The 16,627-nt window shown below is 47.6% G+C and overlaps 7 protein-coding genes across 7 annotated transcripts; 4 read left to right on the plus strand and 3 right to left on the minus strand.

The window, feature by feature from the left end:
- Positions 1-772: 772 nt before the first annotated feature.
- On the minus strand, positions 773-3,204 carry N7471_000153 (uncharacterized protein; the record flags this gene model as incomplete). Its single annotated transcript, XM_057272874.1, has 2 exons — positions 773-2,693; positions 2,744-3,204. The coding sequence occupies 2 exons, from the start codon at positions 3,202-3,204 to the stop codon at positions 773-775; spliced, it is 2,382 nt and encodes a 793-aa protein (XP_057141053.1).
- Positions 3,205-3,638: 434 nt separating this feature from the next.
- On the plus strand, positions 3,639-4,262 carry N7471_000154 (uncharacterized protein; the record flags this gene model as incomplete). Its single annotated transcript, XM_057272875.1, has 1 exon — positions 3,639-4,262. One exon carries the CDS (start codon positions 3,639-3,641, stop codon positions 4,260-4,262), a length of 624 nt encoding a protein of 207 aa, XP_057141054.1.
- Positions 4,263-4,877: 615 nt separating this feature from the next.
- N7471_000155 (Zn(II)2Cys6 transcription factor) lies at positions 4,878-6,866 on the minus strand (the record flags this gene model as incomplete). Its single annotated transcript, XM_057272876.1, has 5 exons — positions 4,878-5,479; positions 5,537-5,826; positions 5,879-6,586; positions 6,640-6,720; positions 6,769-6,866. 5 exons carry the CDS (start codon positions 6,864-6,866, stop codon positions 4,887-4,889), a joined length of 1,770 nt encoding a protein of 589 aa, XP_057141055.1. The 3' UTR covers positions 4,878-4,886.
- A 1,055-nt stretch (positions 6,867-7,921) lies between these two features.
- Positions 7,922-8,641, minus strand: N7471_000156 (YukJ family protein; the record flags this gene model as incomplete). The annotated part of the gene is made up of 1 exon (XM_057272877.1): positions 7,922-8,641. One exon carries the CDS (start codon positions 8,639-8,641, stop codon positions 7,922-7,924), a length of 720 nt encoding a protein of 239 aa, XP_057141056.1.
- A 1,270-nt stretch (positions 8,642-9,911) lies between these two features.
- Positions 9,912-10,937, plus strand: N7471_000157 (S1/P1 nuclease; the record flags this gene model as incomplete). Its single annotated transcript, XM_057272878.1, has 3 exons — positions 9,912-10,152; positions 10,214-10,314; positions 10,368-10,937. 3 exons carry the CDS (start codon positions 9,912-9,914, stop codon positions 10,935-10,937), a joined length of 912 nt encoding a protein of 303 aa, XP_057141057.1.
- Positions 10,938-12,263: 1,326 nt separating this feature from the next.
- On the plus strand, positions 12,264-13,907 carry N7471_000158 (T6SS phospholipase effector Tle1-like catalytic domain-containing protein; the record flags this gene model as incomplete). Its single annotated transcript, XM_057272879.1, has 5 exons — positions 12,264-12,495; positions 12,569-12,897; positions 12,956-13,049; positions 13,108-13,316; positions 13,380-13,907. 5 exons carry the CDS (start codon positions 12,264-12,266, stop codon positions 13,905-13,907), a joined length of 1,392 nt encoding a protein of 463 aa, XP_057141058.1.
- Positions 13,908-14,406: 499 nt separating this feature from the next.
- On the plus strand, positions 14,407-16,626 carry N7471_000159 (uncharacterized protein; the record flags this gene model as incomplete). Its single annotated transcript, XM_057272880.1, has 6 exons — positions 14,407-14,461; positions 14,513-15,318; positions 15,567-15,660; positions 15,712-15,797; positions 16,265-16,339; positions 16,420-16,626. The coding sequence occupies 6 exons, from the start codon at positions 14,407-14,409 to the stop codon at positions 16,624-16,626; spliced, it is 1,323 nt and encodes a 440-aa protein (XP_057141059.1).
- Between the last annotated feature and the right edge of the window lies 1 nt (position 16,627).

Raw genomic sequence — 16,627 nt, forward strand, 5'->3', positions numbered from 1 at the left:
TGTATGTTTATGTCCAAGCGCATGGCCAAGGTTGCATCTGCGTTTTCTATCTTGTGGTTCGGTTTCTTTTTGATCTCTTGCATTCTGTTGTTTTTTTTTTGTGCATCGACCCCTTGGACAAGGTTGGCCCGGCTTCATGCAGTGGGCCAGCTGCAAGCCCAATGGCATCAGCCTGTTTTCTTTTGAGCTCAGTTAGGGCCCGGGTGAGTATCTCCCTGGGCACCACGGGCTCCGAGTCGAATTTTCCTTTTTTTTTTGTGAAGATAATGGGGTCTACATTGTATTTCTGTGAAAATGAATAAAAAATTGATCTTTTTTCTACTTAAACATAGTAATTTCAAGTTAATCCAACTACGTCAAAGTTTATACATAGAAAAGTCCTTTTCACAAATTAACTTCCACCAAGATTTAAAGGATTCATCATACCATTCCTACATACATACGATATGTTTTATCTATCACCGCCATTCCTTCTTCCTTATTCCTAAGGGATTTCTACATGTACAGAGTGAGAAGAGAAGCCTATAAATAGGGGCTTCTTTCTAGATATGAAGAGGTTAGACAGTTTTACAATTCATTTTTGATAGTACCAAGTATTCACTTTGCAAGAGATATCCCATTTATTACATGCTATATAGTCCCTCAGTATACTATTTCAACAAAATCACTTGCCCATTCACCACATGACAAGTTCACAGACTCGACCCTTGGAGTCTGTTCATCAGTGCCCATATTGACATTGGCTTGTTGCTAAGCATACCGCGCAGTCATCCTATTCAATCTGCATCTCTTCTCGTGTCAAATTCGTCCATTGTAAAACTAAGCTTTCCAACGTCTCCTCTATTGGCAGTGATGGGTCTTTCTTTGCAGACCGGGGTGCCAGGGTGGCATCGAAGTTGGCCTTGTCATGTTCTGCGCTTGTTCTCAATTCACGGTTAGGAGACTTCATTCGGCGACACTTATGACTCGAGCCCTCTTCCGGTTGTCCATCTCGTCCTGAGGTCTTCCCTGTATCAGACACAGCATGTCCGAGCAAATTTTCATTGAAGCGAGTGCGAGAGCGACCTCGGGACGCATCATCATTATCAGAACAAGATCGGAACCGCTTACGGCTCACTTTTTCTTTTCTCTCATTTTCACTGGACCATATGCGCTCCTCAGACTTCTTGCGGTCTTTGTGCTGGGAGTGTCTGCCGTAGATTTTTGGTGCGTCATAGGGCGCGTCGGGGCTGACGGGCTGCCCGTAGTAGTGCTCAGCGGGGATGCTGTCCATGTCGCGACTCAGTAAAGACTGTAAAGACTGGAATTGAGCGCTCATGCGTGGGCGGGGTAGGCCGACGGCAGCAGCAGTGGGAAGTCCGGCACCCACGATTGGAAGAGCCTGTCTGAATCGACTTTTGGAGGGAGACCGTTCACGAGAACGAGAACGTGAGTGGCTGCGGACCTCTTTAACCAGGTCAGTAACAGCCGCAAGGGTCAATCCAGCGCCAGCCATGTGCTTGCGACGCTCAGACATGCTGCGAGCCGAGTCATCCTTCTCTCCATTCCTCCCCGAGCGACCCCGGCTAAAATCACGAGAACGAGCGCGACTGCGAGACCGGCTCTGGCGATCTCCAGCCTTTGACTTGCTGCGCAATGCAGCCACGCCAGCAGCCACGGCCGCGGCGCCGACACCCAGCTCGAGGAGAGTCTTCGCACGCGAGTGCGAGAGAGAGCGGCTACGGCTGCGGCTGTGACGTCTCCGGCCATGTCTGCTGTAGCGATGAGAAGAACGGTCATCTTCAAAGGAATGAGAACGGTGGCGGCTCTTGCTACGGCGGTAGTAGTCGCGAGCATGTGATGCAGCATTCACAGCGACTACACCAAGAGCACCGGCACCAACAGTTTTACCAATACGGCTGGCGCTATGGCTGAATTCGCCATCCTTTTTGCTGTGGCTGCGGAACAATTCAGCCGCGCTAGCACCCACCAATGCACCCTCTGCCAGGTGTCGACGATGGTGAGGTTGGTCATCATAATCGCGGGTATCCTTCCGGATGTAGACCATACTATCATCGCTGCTGTAATCCTGGTCCCGATTGCCGCCACGACTACCAGCCTGAGAGATGGAACTATCAAGGTCCAGCTTACGCGGTGAAATGTAGTCGTACTCGTGGACTCGATGGTGGCGATGGTACGGGTCCTCTTCGTCCTCATAACGGCGAAAGACATAATCTGATTCACGATGTCTGGAATAAGCATTTTGGCCTTTACGAATAGGTATTGATTGTCTTTGATTGGTGACGGCATCCGGGGAATACGCGTCCCTAAATTTGAAGAACGGGTCATCAAATATCTGGGTCGAAGCATGACCATGAGTATGTTGGAATAGAACAGCTTCCGCTGAATGTACATTCACAAGACCATTCCGGATTCTGAGATGTCGGTTCTGTTCCAGGCTATGTTGGCATGCGTCGATCTCATAGAATAGCCTCTGAACGAGAGTGTGATACTCTCTTAGCTCCACTGAAAGAAGGGGCGGCTGTTTGTCAGTCAAGCTTCTGGATGACTCCTGACGAGACCCATCACCATTATAAACACTGAATGCTTGGATAGAGCTGAGCTGATTGAATTTGGCATTGTTCGCTTTTTTCTCTTCGAGAAGTGTTTGAATCAGATTTCTTTGGTCAGTCAGAGTGGTTTTTACTTTCCTCCTGGGTCAGGGTTAGAGCCAAGGATTATAAGATATTCGAGTTAGGCATACTTGCGAAGCTCCCCCGCGTACATGATAACATGCAACATCAGCAAAGTGGTCGACTTGAGTCTCTCCAAATTGCTCTTGAATACATCGAAGTTCGGCCCGAGGAGTGCAATGGTTACTTTCCGGGCCCCACGAGCAAAGCGACTTTTTTCACCATCTTGAGTATGTTTTTCGATACCGTTTTCAATTTGTTGGAAGACTGCTTTACATTCCTTCAAGACTTCTTGTGCAATGCGAAAGGCCTGCTCCGAACAAAGCTTCGCCTGGTCGTCCTGCTCGAGCGTTTTGGCGAGCTCGTTCAGAATGCTGCAGGTGAGTGACACGTCGCAGGAAAGTTCTTGCATAGATTGGTTTGCGACCTTGACAGTCCGGTAAAATGTACAGAGCTTGACTGATAATTTGGCACCAAGGTCCGCAATCTGGAGTATGCTGGCAACCACCCCAAGAACCTCGAGCCCAGACATTATGGACAGATAATTTTTACAGAGTAAGTTCTTTGACTCATGGGGTTTATTTATGCCTAGTAATGTTGAGATGGCGGGCTGTGGTAGGCTGTGTGCAGATGCCAAGACAGCAATTGTTGGAGTGCATCGAACATGATCCAATCATTCCACTTAACACACGATTGAGCTGAAAGGGTTCAATCCGGTCGACTTGCTGATCCTTACCTTGTTTATAGAGCCTCATCACCCTGTGCGATGGCCCCCATGTCTCAGCGTAAACCCTGAGGCTGTAATTTTAAAAAAGGGCCGAAACCCCGGCGCTTAAATGGAACTAATTCCGCCTAGCCAGGAAACTGACTTTCCTTTCCAGAGTTCTTCCCTTCTCCTTTTATTTTATTCTGTTTCTAAAAAGTCACTCATTAAACCACCCCCCAGTCACTCATTCAAACTCCAAAATGAAACCAGTCACTCTTTCTTTCCTCCTAGGCCTCGCCAGCCTCGCCACAGCCCGCACTGACCTCGAAGGCTGCGTCTCCTCAGAAGTCATAGTCGAACACTACTACGCCAGCTACCTCTGGTACGTCCCAGACAGCGGCGAGATCTGCTCATTCCTCGACTGCGGTGGCGGCCGCGCACCCCCAAAGACCACCCAACCGGGATGTCCGCAATACAGCGGAACCGCAACGCTTACCCCCGACTACCTGGAGGGCTGGGGACCCAATGGCAAACAGGCTGCCTCTACAAGCACCGTGGCCTCGACTGCTTCGTCGACCGATATTGTGCTCGCTTCCGCAACGCAGACTTCTGAGGGCTCGGTGGCGTCGGACTCGTCTTCCGCGTCTTCTTCTTCGTCTCCCTCCGGCACTCAGCCTGCTGATAGCATGATCACGGCTAATCTTGCCTCGGTCGCTTCTTCTTTGAAGGTTTCTACCTCGTCGACCTCGGGCACTGGTAACGCTACGTCTACTTCTGCTGCCGCGACCAGCTCGTCCTCTTTCAATGCTGCCGCTACACCCGCCTCCAATGTGGGCGGTGCCGTGGCTGTGATGGCTGCTATGGTTGGGGCTATGGTCTTGTAATTTTAATTTGGTCATGTACTTATACCTTGTGAATGTTGGGTTATACCCAGCTTTGGAAACGGGAGACGGGGTCGAATATAGATAAATAGTTAGAAATGAAACTGTTTATAGAAATTGGAAAGGCCGCTTACCTCTGTTTCTTATGAACCCTCGTCGCCCAAGCCAAACTCCCCTTCCGGCAATGTGCAAGTACGTACCCGGCCATAGAGGAAGAGTTTGAGCCGCATCGCCGATCTGCACGACCCACCCTCTTGGCGAGACCCAGGGTTCTTTCCGCATTTGAAATCGTGGAGATGGTCCATCGCTGTTAGATTATGCCTCGATCTGCTATTTCTGGGCATAGAGGGCCTTGATATCACTGGCGTTGGAAACATGGCTTGAAGTATGGGCCAGTTGAGGTTGAGGTGAAGCCATGGCGTGTGTTTTTCACGACAAACTAGATAGAAGAGTGCTGGTTATACCATCTTGAGGTAATTTCTTTACTTATAGCGAGCTTTTGTGGTTAGGAAGTGGAAATAAATCATTATTACATTGAGGTCTGTACAAGTAGATCGAGATGGCCAAATCTCAGCAACGGACTCCGTTCGGTCCGCTGTAGTAGGCCTAGACATAGCCGACTATCAACTACATAAATTCCCCATAGATCGGTGGCATTTCACCAAAAGGGAACAACACATCGAGGGGACAATCCATCATGAAGTCGTAGTCCATCGGGGCGACAGTCGTAGAAAGGGATTTTTGTTCCAGTGCATCTTTCCTCCGCCGATGCACCTTTTTGATCATTTTCGAGCGGTTCCTCATCCTTCCAAATATCTCCGGCAATTCAGTAGTAGAGATGGAATCTTGTGCAAGAGCCTGTTCGACAAATGGAAGGTCTTCTTCGAGTTTGGAAACTATACGATCGACGGTTTGATCGAAGTCTATTATGCTTTCCACGTATGCTCGGTCCCATCCGGGATGGTCATAGAGAGAAAGTTGGGACAGGGTGACGATTGCCTTTCCGAATTGACACATTATGGTGAAAGGGAAGAAAGGGAAAAGCGCGGAAGGGAGAGAGTGGATATTTTGGAAGAAGGAGGTTGTCGATTCCAGACAGCGGAAAAGGAGATTCAGTTGCATGAGAGGATGATCGCCATAGTTGGATTTAGAGGGTTCGTTATGGAGGGCAATTCGATAAAGATGTATCTCTAGTGTGTTGTAATGAAGCTGTAGAATGGCTGTCATTGTTGTCAGATTATTGTTAAGTTGTGCGCAAAGACGATAACACAACTTACGAGAGTGTGGTAACTGGCTCGGGATGCGATCTTTGAGTTGCTTAAGCTCAGCCTCAAGCCATCTGATGCTTAGTCCAAGAGGCGGAGGCGCTGATGAGACTGATGAAGAATCGAGGTCGGTGTGGTATAGTGTGTGATGGATCCTGTCTGCGAGGTTCATCACTCGGACTAGCTGTACGAGAGTGGCATCGGTGGGATATTCTGCGACCTGGTCTAGAACATTGCAACATTCGTCCGTATATCTTGTAAAGCGAATAATTGGCCCCATGTCTTTCACACATGTCGAGAGCCTTTGAAGAATTAGCGTATGTCCAGCAATATTAAGGGTCATAGTACACATACATCGTAGTTAGATAGTAACATCCAAGATAAGTGCGTCGCTCTTCCAGTGTGCGAACCGGATTATGATGGTCCTCGTTCACAGCTTCCTTCAAATAAGTCAAAGTATTATTCAAGCTTTTCTGGTAACTCAGCTCTTGGTTTAGTCCCAAACTGAAAGATTGCGCCACGAGTAAGTGCACAAATGTATCAAGATGAGCAGTGCTTCGAACAGTATGGTGAGGCTCGCCCTCGCCCTCGCCTTTGAGCACATCGGGGAGTTGTTCCCTAGGTGGCGGGCAACGACTGACTGAAATGAACCAAGCAACATTGACAAGAAGACCCTGAAGCAGATCCAGGCTAAGTTCTTCTCTTATGACGATGTGCTCGGCCACATATTCTTTAACTGCATCCACAAGTTCTCGCTGACGTGGAGCGTTTTGGCACGCGACCATTGAAATATTCAGATAGAGGAATGGCTTCTCTCGGCGCAGTTCCTCTGCGGTGATATGCGGGGGAATCATGAGGAAGGGAAAGAGAGGGAACATTCGCTTGAAGAACACTTCCATCAACAGCTGGCCTTCGGCTGCACCGGGAGTAGCGGTTTTATCTTCAAACGTAGATGATGATCTCGTTGCTGGGCCACTTTCTGCCTGTTCCCTGGGATTTCGTTCCGAGGCGGCCAGTATGGCGACCATGCGGTCTAATTTAGCCTCGAGTGCAGCAACATCTCTAGATAAAATGTCAGGGGTCTCTTGGGAGGTTTGATAATGGTGAACACTTACGAGCCACTTGCGACTGATGTTCTTTCACGACGATGGGCTCCGGGTACTTGACTTCCACATTCTTTTCCCAAGCGACGACAACTAAAAAAAAGTTAATATGTACCAGTATGAAACCAACCATATACTTACCGTTTACAAGGACCATCGGTTTCCGGGAAACATCTTACTTTGGCCTTCGCACAGGTTAAGCATGCTTTGGGGTTACGGGTCCCGACTCCGTTCTCCATGACGTCTTAGCATATAGAAATGAGGCCGTGAGTCGGACCGAGTTGATGAGATAGAGGAGCAGCTAAATGATGGACATTTGAGTCAGATGTGTCCGAATGGGAAAGAAATTAAGAAGCGGCACTCCGCACTAGATCGCATTTCTATTGGTCAAACTACATCCCAGTGGGTCTGGCTACTATATCAGTCCCCTTTTTATGTCACCAAAGACTTGAGAATTCTAAAAAACGACTTATAAAAAGAATACCGCAAAGGTTCTTATATAATAATGCTCTAATTAGTTAAGTAATAACTAACTAACTATACATAAATATGCTTAACTAATCAATAATTAGCTTCTTCTCTCCTCCGCAGTTACCTCAATACACATCTTGCCCTATCCTAGACTTTGTGTCTTCCTTCCTCTTTATAACATAGCATAATGCTATGGCAACCCCGGTTTCCCTCTTGAATTAGTATTACTATTCAGCAGCTATACCACTATTCAGCTCGTCAAGTCTCGCATTCACGATACTATCTCTATATAGTTGCAGAAATCCAACCCTCAATTTTTGGTTCTACAATATCTAGGAATATCTTAGAAAAGTCTTGTTGAATGGTTTATAAATCTAGTTTGCGTCTTTAATTGTGATTCTTTTCGCTTGATTTTCAACGGACTATCGCTCTTACTACGTACCGCTTGCTCCTAGGAATACGACTTAGCTCTAGCGACCTAGATATCTGTAAAAACATTCTGGACATATCGGTGATATCTACTGGATGATGTATCCGCCCCTGGCGAAATTTATGGCCCTCTGTTTGCCTAAGATACTCTAACTAGCACTTATAAAATACCTTATCATAACCAAATAAAGTCTGATAGGTCTTCCTAGGAGTTCTCAGTCCTTTTAGGGCACCGTGGAACGATTATTGAAATGAAAATAGATACTAGGAGCTCAAGCACTGGTACCCGTCCGCGGGAACTGTGACTATATCAATTTAACCAGTTCGTAACAAAGTAAACGTAATTCCAACCCCGTGCTTTTACCAATGAACTTTTAACATTATGTTCATCTCACTACTTAAGTATCTCCGCCAAGGTCTTACTGCCTGGCTCTGGCTCTCCTTCCCCGTTTGTTGGGAGCTTCTGCGAAGCAAAGGCCAGAAACACTGCTTCCCAGTGCCCATCGTCGAATTTGAACAGCAGGGCTCCGTCCGAGTAGACACCATTGTCATACTTAGGAAGACTGCCCTGGTTCATATGAATATTATGGATACCCGATCCGAAGGAGGCCCCAAAGATAAAAGTAGTTGCAGAGTTGTCGGTAGAACTTTCAGCGTTGTCGATAGCATCATCGAGGATTGGCCTCAGCTTGTCCAAGATATCATTGTCAGGGCCTGGGATGTCATGCCACAGGACTTGTCCAGATTTAATATCCACAAGGTCCTTCGTGCGAAAAAAGTCGAGACCCTCTAAATCGGGGTCTTGTGAATGATAGTGGCTATAACGGTAATGGCGGTGATTTCGGTTTTCGTCACTATTAGAATCCTGGACTAGGTGAAAGCCTTGGTCCAACTCCGAGAGTTGTTTGGTGATGGGATGGGAGAAGTCGCGTGAAACCCAAAACACGAGGCGAGAATCTTTACCGTTCGATTTGACGTTGATAGCAGCCCGCCGCTCCTTCGACGAGCTATCATCGGTGAAAAAGAGCTCGATATGCGGGGTGTGTACTCCGTGTCCCTCGGCATTATATCTAGTTGGGCGGCAAGCCCAGACGCCGTAGTGGGGAACAGGCATGTTGTTTGAATTTTGAGATAGAAAGTTTCAGTCTGAGATAGAGGCAGCTTAGGAGAATTAAATGATCAGAATAAGTTTCAATGGATATCGTAACCTTACAAGATACGATCAGCCTGCTTTATAGCCTTGCAGGCCCTGCAATTCCTGTTATTGAACTCTGCGGGATCTAGTACTCGACCCGACGAATACTCAATCAACTCGTAGTGAGAGACCCAGTTCCATTTAGCTATAGAGAGCGGGAGGGTGAGGTCAGGTAATGCAGATAACCGATTGCGGCCAATCTATGTCGGGGATATACCGCACCACGACCCGCCGGGTTACCCGTTATGTAAAAATCGCTAGGACCATGGTTCGTTCCCGGCTGTTCAAACCGCGAGCAGGTGGAATTTGAGAACCCGCGGGGTAGCCCACGGTCAACCCGCTACTTATCAGGCCAAACTAATTTACAACGTATAGTTCAAAGGCCTAGAACTACTTTTATAAACAGCTATGTGCGCTACTCTTCAGTCCTCACGGTTGGATGATAGCAATAGGGCTTGGTTGCTAAGATGACCCTAAAATTTCTTTAAACAATAACACAGGAATCCTCAAGTCCATTGTTAAAGGTAAATAGACTATAATTATGATAAAGAACGCCTCCTCCTCGAGCATCTATACATGGTAGTTCCATCGCCCCAGCAAGGGAAAGCCTTTCTCGTTCTAGACTGAGTGAGCATGCTATATGCCAAGAAGATCTATCCGTGGGTTGGAATACGCCGCTAGAACCGTAGAAAGTGATTCTTGCTATTTCTTTTTACAAACCACCCGACCTCCTAGACAAGCTGTTTTCAGCGACATAGATTGCAATAATACCAACAAGGAGGAGCTCGATCCCTTTGGAAAAGGTTGGTTGGATTAAGCTCCCACCATTTAAATCCTGGAACGCACTAGTTTAACCATAGGCTAAAAACCGTGATTGGTCTCTTACGATAATATCTCGAAAAAATGCCGACTTTAAAAAGTTAGTTACGTACTAATATTTCCTATATTGGGTCCTACTGCTAGTCTAGAATGATTTTACAATAAGGTCTTTGAAATCTAGATCGCGTAGAGGATCATGACCTCATAGCAAATACATACCTAAGCTATAGGTATTTGACTTGGATTTTACCTACATATAAAGGACAGTCGCTATACTAGATGATTTAATATCCACGTCGAATATTATTTCAACTCTTACGATTGTACCATTGCACCCAGTAAAAGAAATCCCGTCTTTATCAGAACCAAAATGGTTCGTGGCTTTGCAATCTTGTCCTTCTGGTGCCTTCTTTGCGGGCCGACTCTTGGATGGGGAGATGTCGGTCATCGCACTGTTGCATACCTGGCCGAGCAATATCTCACTGAACAGGGCACAGAGTTTCTTAACAAACTCCTGCCTCAGAGCAAGCAGTTCGACATCTCAGACGCGGCTACATGGGCCGATAAAATCAAACAAAAGCACCCTAAGACTAAACCTTGGCATTATGTTGGTATGTTATAATCCTCCCTAGATAGAGTATCATTAAATGTTGATTGTCCGTGAAAATATAGATGTGAAGGATGATCCTCTAGGGAATGTCTGCAAGATATCATCCCTTCCACAGGAGTGTGAAAGCGGGAAAGGCTGCATCATCTCGGCCATAGGAGATATGGTTAGGCTCCCCTTTACTAGTGGTTAATGTGATCGCAATCTAATTATCAGTAGACCGTTCGAGTGAATGATAATAGCTTTAACCAAACAGAAGCTATTATGTTCTTACTCCACTTCTTTGGGGACCTTCATCAGCCCTTGCATGTGGAAGACTACGACAGGGGAGGAAACGAGGTTAAGGTCTGTTTTGACGGTCACAAAGACAATCTACACAGTATCTGGGACACAGACATGCCACACAAGATCAACGGCATCAAACATAGACTCAAGCATAACGATGAAAAACTGGCATCCCTAAAGTGGGCCAAGTATCTCGTTCAAAAGAACAAACACAGACCCACGACCGCTGTGGAATGTGCGGATGTTACCGACCCCCAGCAATGTCTCAAGCAGTGGACGGAGGAGAGCAATCGTTTGAACTGTGCTGTTGTTTTCAAAAGGGGACTTCCGTATCTTACGGGCGAAGATCTTGGAGGCGAATACTATGACGATGCGGCGCCGGTCATTTCGGAACAAATCTATAAAGCAGGTGTTCGTCTGGCGGTCTGGATCGATGCCCTTGCGGAGAAGCGTCGCATCAAAGAGGCGCTTGTTGTCCAGGGGGATCGGATGAGAGATCTATGAAGTCCATGCGGCCGGATAGTTCTGGGGTGGTCTCACGGACGGGATGGTCCTACGATGGTCCTACGATGGTCCTGCACAATTTGCAAATCAGAGACCAGGAGTTATGCCATCAAAAGTGGCTTGTATTTTTGCGTCATCTTTTATGGAAATTGTATTACAGATTTTCTTTTAATATCTAGTTGCAGAAATTCTTCATTGGATGGGAGACGGAAGCCTGTTATGCGTAAGTTTATGTTGAGGGAATTGGGTCTGGGCATTGCACACGACAGACAGTATCATCAGAAGACGTCAAAGTAAAGGGAGATCAGCGGACCAAAGCACAGATGGGCCCTAAAAGAAGGGAATGGAATGGAATTCTGGACGTTGCATTAGCTTTGATATCATCTGGTCAGCTTCAAATAAGCCATTCCGGCAGATTCGACCAATGAAGCAGAGGGTCATCTGTCGCAAGGGAATCTAAATTTACTTTGAAACCTTACCCCACGAGATCATCAGGCAGCCTTAAAATTAAGTTTGCCTACAACCGTATGCGACTACGCGGGGTGTTCTAGACTGCCAAATAATGGTTATTGGCATTCAATCAGGGTCTTTGTGTAAGATGATTATGATGCATCTTGTTAATCGCCAAGACCATCATTTTGAGGTTTTTGCGACCCATGTTTTTACGGTGTGGCCTGTTCTGTGTCCCCCCGCGAAGATTATTGTTCTTCCTTGAAGAAATCCATTAGACACAATAGCTTTACCATGGTACCGGTTGCGAAGGATGTCTGGTTTAAGATTTTAGACTCAATACTATATCGGCACCACTTCCTAAAACGCGGAATAGCGTTTTGGTTCCGATCATCCAAGGGTTAGAAGACGTCTTTAGCTTCCCCGAGCAGTCTGCTTTCGGCAAAATAGGAGCCTAGAAGGATCGATCTAAAGGAATCTGAAATATGAAATCATTAGGAAAGATTCTAATAGATGTTTAAGAACGCTTTTCGCTTTCATATATACTCATCAAAGCCCTCCAGCTAGCAACAATCTTTCATCTCATTTCCCAACGGCATAATACGCACCTAATACAATTTCAAAATTAGTAAATATTGTGTTGGGATTCCTCAAACCGGCTGAACGTTACATCAATAAGGTAAATACCTCAATGTTGAATCCGCCGAAAAACTATCGCCTTAGTACAATGGTTTAGGGCACGCCTACGCTAGGTTTAAGTAGAAGCTGGATGGCTAACACTGAACCAGGCCTTCCGAAAATAACAATCCTCTTTGAGGACAGTTAATGTTGTTCTGCCCCCCTTACCTTTCCCGGACGATCCAGATCCGCTCCATCATGACGCAACAAATGCTCAAGCTAGCAAGCTACAAGCGCATAATCCTTTGCGCCGACGGGACATGGCTAGCGTCTGACCAGGGCGACAAGTCTGCGCCTTCGAATGTTGCGAAGATTGCTCGAGCAATTTCGACCAGTGGTCCCGATGCCGATGGCAATATTGTAAACCAGATCGTGTCGTACTATTCCGGCCTAGGATCTGGAGATCTTCCGTTCCAGAAAACCGTATATGGTGAGTACTCAGCTCGAATGAGCCGATGACCATTTCTTGAACCAGTGTGGTTTATGTGCTTCCTGCCTCGTAGGCGCCGTCGGCCAGGGCGTAGACATCGAAGTGTGCAAGATCTATGATTTCATATCCAATAACTATGAGCCCGGGGACGAGTTGTTCTTCTTCGGATTCTCGCGCGGGGCGTTCACGGTGCGATCAGTCGCCGGCCTGGTAAGTGATATTGGTGTCCTCCGTGCAGTGCATATGTCGCAATTTGCAGAGATGTGGAAGGCCTACCGTGAGAATACGGACGGGCAGCCCTTCATAAAGACGCAGTGGTATCAGCAGAACAAGGACAAGCTGCGCTTGACGGATGATATTAGGATTAAAGTTGTTGGGGTTTGGGACACTGTTGGTGCTCTGGTACGTGACACGAGTTAATTGATACACACCTATCATGAGCCTAACCTTACATGGCTAGGGGATCCCTGAATGGCCGTTGGTAAGATTGGCCACAAAACTTGGTATCGCAGTAAACAAGCAGTACGCATTTCACAACACGAACCTATCAAAAAGTGAGTGATAATCGCAAATAGCTTACTATACCGGCGCTAAACAGTGCTTTCCCATCAGATCTGGACTATGCCTTCCAAGCCCTTGCTATTGACGAGCAACGGCAAACCTTCCCTCCTACCCTCTGGCACAAGACCTCTAACGCTCCGGCTAAGGATCTACAACAATGTTGGTTTCCCGGCGTTCATCGTAACATCGGTGGCCAAGCAGAAGATCCACCTACCGCTGGTGACTATGGAGAGATCGGCGACATCACATTTGCGTGGATGGTAAAACCCGTCTTATCCTCCTAAATGACGATTCTAGTTAACCCAATGCCCTTCGCAATCTAGGTGGACAATCTCTCCGGCATGCTAACCTTTGAAGAGGCCGCGATCGAAGTACTCCTCAAGCAGCACCAACAGGCGCTGGTCGAGAACTACACCAAAAACAAAGTCACAAACGGCTGGGGCTGCGGGCCTATCATTTCTAATTTCTCTGGGCTGCAAGGCGCGTTCTTCCGTATTCTTGGAAAGCAAGACCGCACGCCGGGCAACTACCCGCCGACCTCGGGTGACGGAAATGATCGTGACACGAACGAGTATTTCCATCCGATTGTCCGGATACGGAAGAGCAAACTCCCTGATTACAACCCAATGTCGCTTTATGGGTATTCCGCCGAGCAGTCTGATAGTGAAGCCGGCTGGATGTGGCACAAAAAGGACTTACAGGCAGTCCCCGAGTATGTGATGCACCCGGAGAAGAAGATGAGTGTGGTGGACGAGGAAGGTTATAAAACTACGAGTAGCTTGTCAAGGTTGATGTGTCCCAAAATCCTTCTGGCAGAACTTGATAGGGATAATGGTGTGACACCAGAGTGATCATGGGTCGGAAATGTGGCGTCTCAGGGGAATGAACGGCTAATTGACACTTTATTTTGGCGTTTGGATTCTGTATTTGTACACCAGATCGAATAGTACAAGGGTATTTCCAGGTCTTGATATCTAAATCTAGGAATACCGTATTATATAGTTAACTAGTTATGCACTCACTAAGCGCAGTCTGAGTACTTAGTGAGCATGACCTGAGTGCTCACCGAGCATACAGATACATATGTAGCTATAGCACCACCTCCCAATTAATCTCTAAGTGGGAATTGCCGCTGTTGAATCCAGACAAAATAATAAGCGTATCTACATGGAATTATTTAGAACCAAGTAGAATTCGCTCAAGATAGACCTCAAGTATGAACAATTTGAGCGAGTCATGTCGCGACTCTGCTTATCGGCGAAATGGCCGTCCCCGCAATTCGCAACCGCTCCGATATCATTCCAGTTCCCCTCATCTCTTCTTCTTCTTCATATTCTGAACATAGCTACGATGGCGACCTTCTTGAAAAAGCCCCTCAAATTGGCACTTGTCCAGCTCGCATCAGGTTTGAATTCCTAGACCTCCCCATATTTTCCGAGCTAACTAAACCATCTAGGAGCGGACAAGGCCGTGAACCTCTCTCATGCTCGGAGCAAAGTCCTCGAAGCTGCAAAGGCTGGCGCAGGATTGATCGTCCTTCCCGAGTGCTTCAACTCGCCCTATGGCACGAATTTCTTCCCCAAATACGCCGAGACGCTCCTTCCCTCTCCTCCCACGATTGAACAATCGCCCTCCTTCCACGCCCTGTCGGCCATCGCCGTGGAGGCAAATGCATACCTTATCGGCGGAAGTATTCCCGAGCTGGAGCCCTCCACCAAGAAGTACTACAATACCTCGTTGGTCTTCTCGCCGACGGGCGCCTTGATCGGCACTCACCGCAAGACGCATCTGTTCGATATCGATATCCCGGGCAAGATCCAGTTCAAGGAGAGCGATGTACTTTCACCTGGCAACCAGCTGACAGTCATTGATCTCCCGGAGTACGGAAAGATCGGCCTGGCCATCTGCTACGATATTCGTTTCCCAGAGGGAGCGATGATCGCCGCGCGCCAGGGCGCTTTCCTCCTCGTCTACCCGGCGGCCTTCAACACCACCACCGGTCCCCTGCACTGGTCACTCCTTGCTCGTGCCAGAGCTGTTGATAACCAGTCATATGTGGCACTCTGCAGCCCAGCGCGTGATCTGGACGCCGCCTACCAGGCCTATGGTCACAGCTTGGTCGCTGATCCCAGCGCAAGTCTTCTCTCCGAAGCTGAAGAGAAGGAGACTATTATTTACGCTGACTTGAATAACGATGCGGTTGCGAACATCCGCAGTGGAATTCCTATCTCCACACAGCGACGATTTGACCTTTACCCTGATGTGAGCGCAGGCCAGAAGTAAATGCGGGGGAAAATTTGTTAGAAATTATATCAAATTTATCTAGAGATTATAGTCAAAACCGCCTGGTTATTCACGACAACGTCATTAAATCAACCCTCCCTCTAAGGAAGTACCTAATGAATTTTGATAGTTGAACAAAGTTGTTATTGCCTGAGGCATCAATACCCACAACTAAAATATCATTGGCTGAAGTGTTGCCCCACTCCGCCCAATCAGACCCCGCACAGTCAAGCGAGACCACACTGAATTTCACTCGAAAATCGACCGCGAATTCTCCTTCTGACAATCGATCACTTCCGCCCACCGTCGACCACCCCTTCAGTCAGTCTACTCAATCACCACTCCGAAATACCCCTCTAACCTTCTCCGCAGAGATGTCCAACGTCAAGACCGGCAACAAGCGCTCGGCTATCGCCGATGTGGTGACTCGCGAGTACACCATCAACCTGCACAAGCGAGTATGTTGAACACAACCCTTTCCCAGTCTACCTGCGACGATTCGAATACGATTCAGTTCTGGAGGCATATATTGGACAGAGAACAAGAAACTTTTCCTGAAAAATGGAATTTGTTACGGAAAAGAATGTGTGTGGTGTGGGTTGGTGTGTGTGTGCGTCGAGGGTAGAATGGGAAACCAATCCCCCCTATGCCACACCACCATCCTCACCATGACCTGTGGAGAAATCTGCAGGTAGGACATGGCACTTTTGTCTTTTGTCTGCTTCGCGATAGAGACAGCCGAGAGGAGATCTTGAAAAAGTCTTCGCTCGCATCCACACATATCCGCACCCGGAACACAAAAGAAGAATTAGTTTTATGAAGTCCACTATGGCCGAAAGACCAGAAACATTCATCGCGCAGAGTTTTCTCTAGCAGATGGCATTCGGGCGGAAGACTGATTGCAACTTCTTTTCCGGAATTATAGATCCACGGCGTCAGCTTCAAGAAGCGTGCTCCTAAGGCCATCAAGGAGATCCGCGCCTTCGCTACGCAGGCTATGGTAAGTTTTGAGCGATGCTCTCATCTCCTTCCTGACCCTACTGGGGAATTAGTTTGCTAACATGCTCAACTCATCAATAGGGCACCAAGGATGTCCGCGTCGACCCCCAGCTGAACAAGAAGGTCTGGGAAGCCGGTATTAAGGGCGTTCCCTTCCGTCTCCGTGTCCGCATCTCCCGCAAGCGTAACGACGAGGAGAACGCCAAGGAGCGTCTCTACTCCCACGTCCAGGCCGTCAACGTCAAGGACCCCAAGGGCCTCCACACCACCACCGTCGATGACGCTTAAA

Source organism: Penicillium samsonianum, assembly GCF_028829775.1.
Source record: "Penicillium samsonianum strain IBT 33392 chromosome Unknown utg000001l_segment0_segment0, whole genome shotgun sequence".
NCBI classification, from domain to species: domain Eukaryota; kingdom Fungi; phylum Ascomycota; class Eurotiomycetes; order Eurotiales; family Aspergillaceae; genus Penicillium; species Penicillium samsonianum.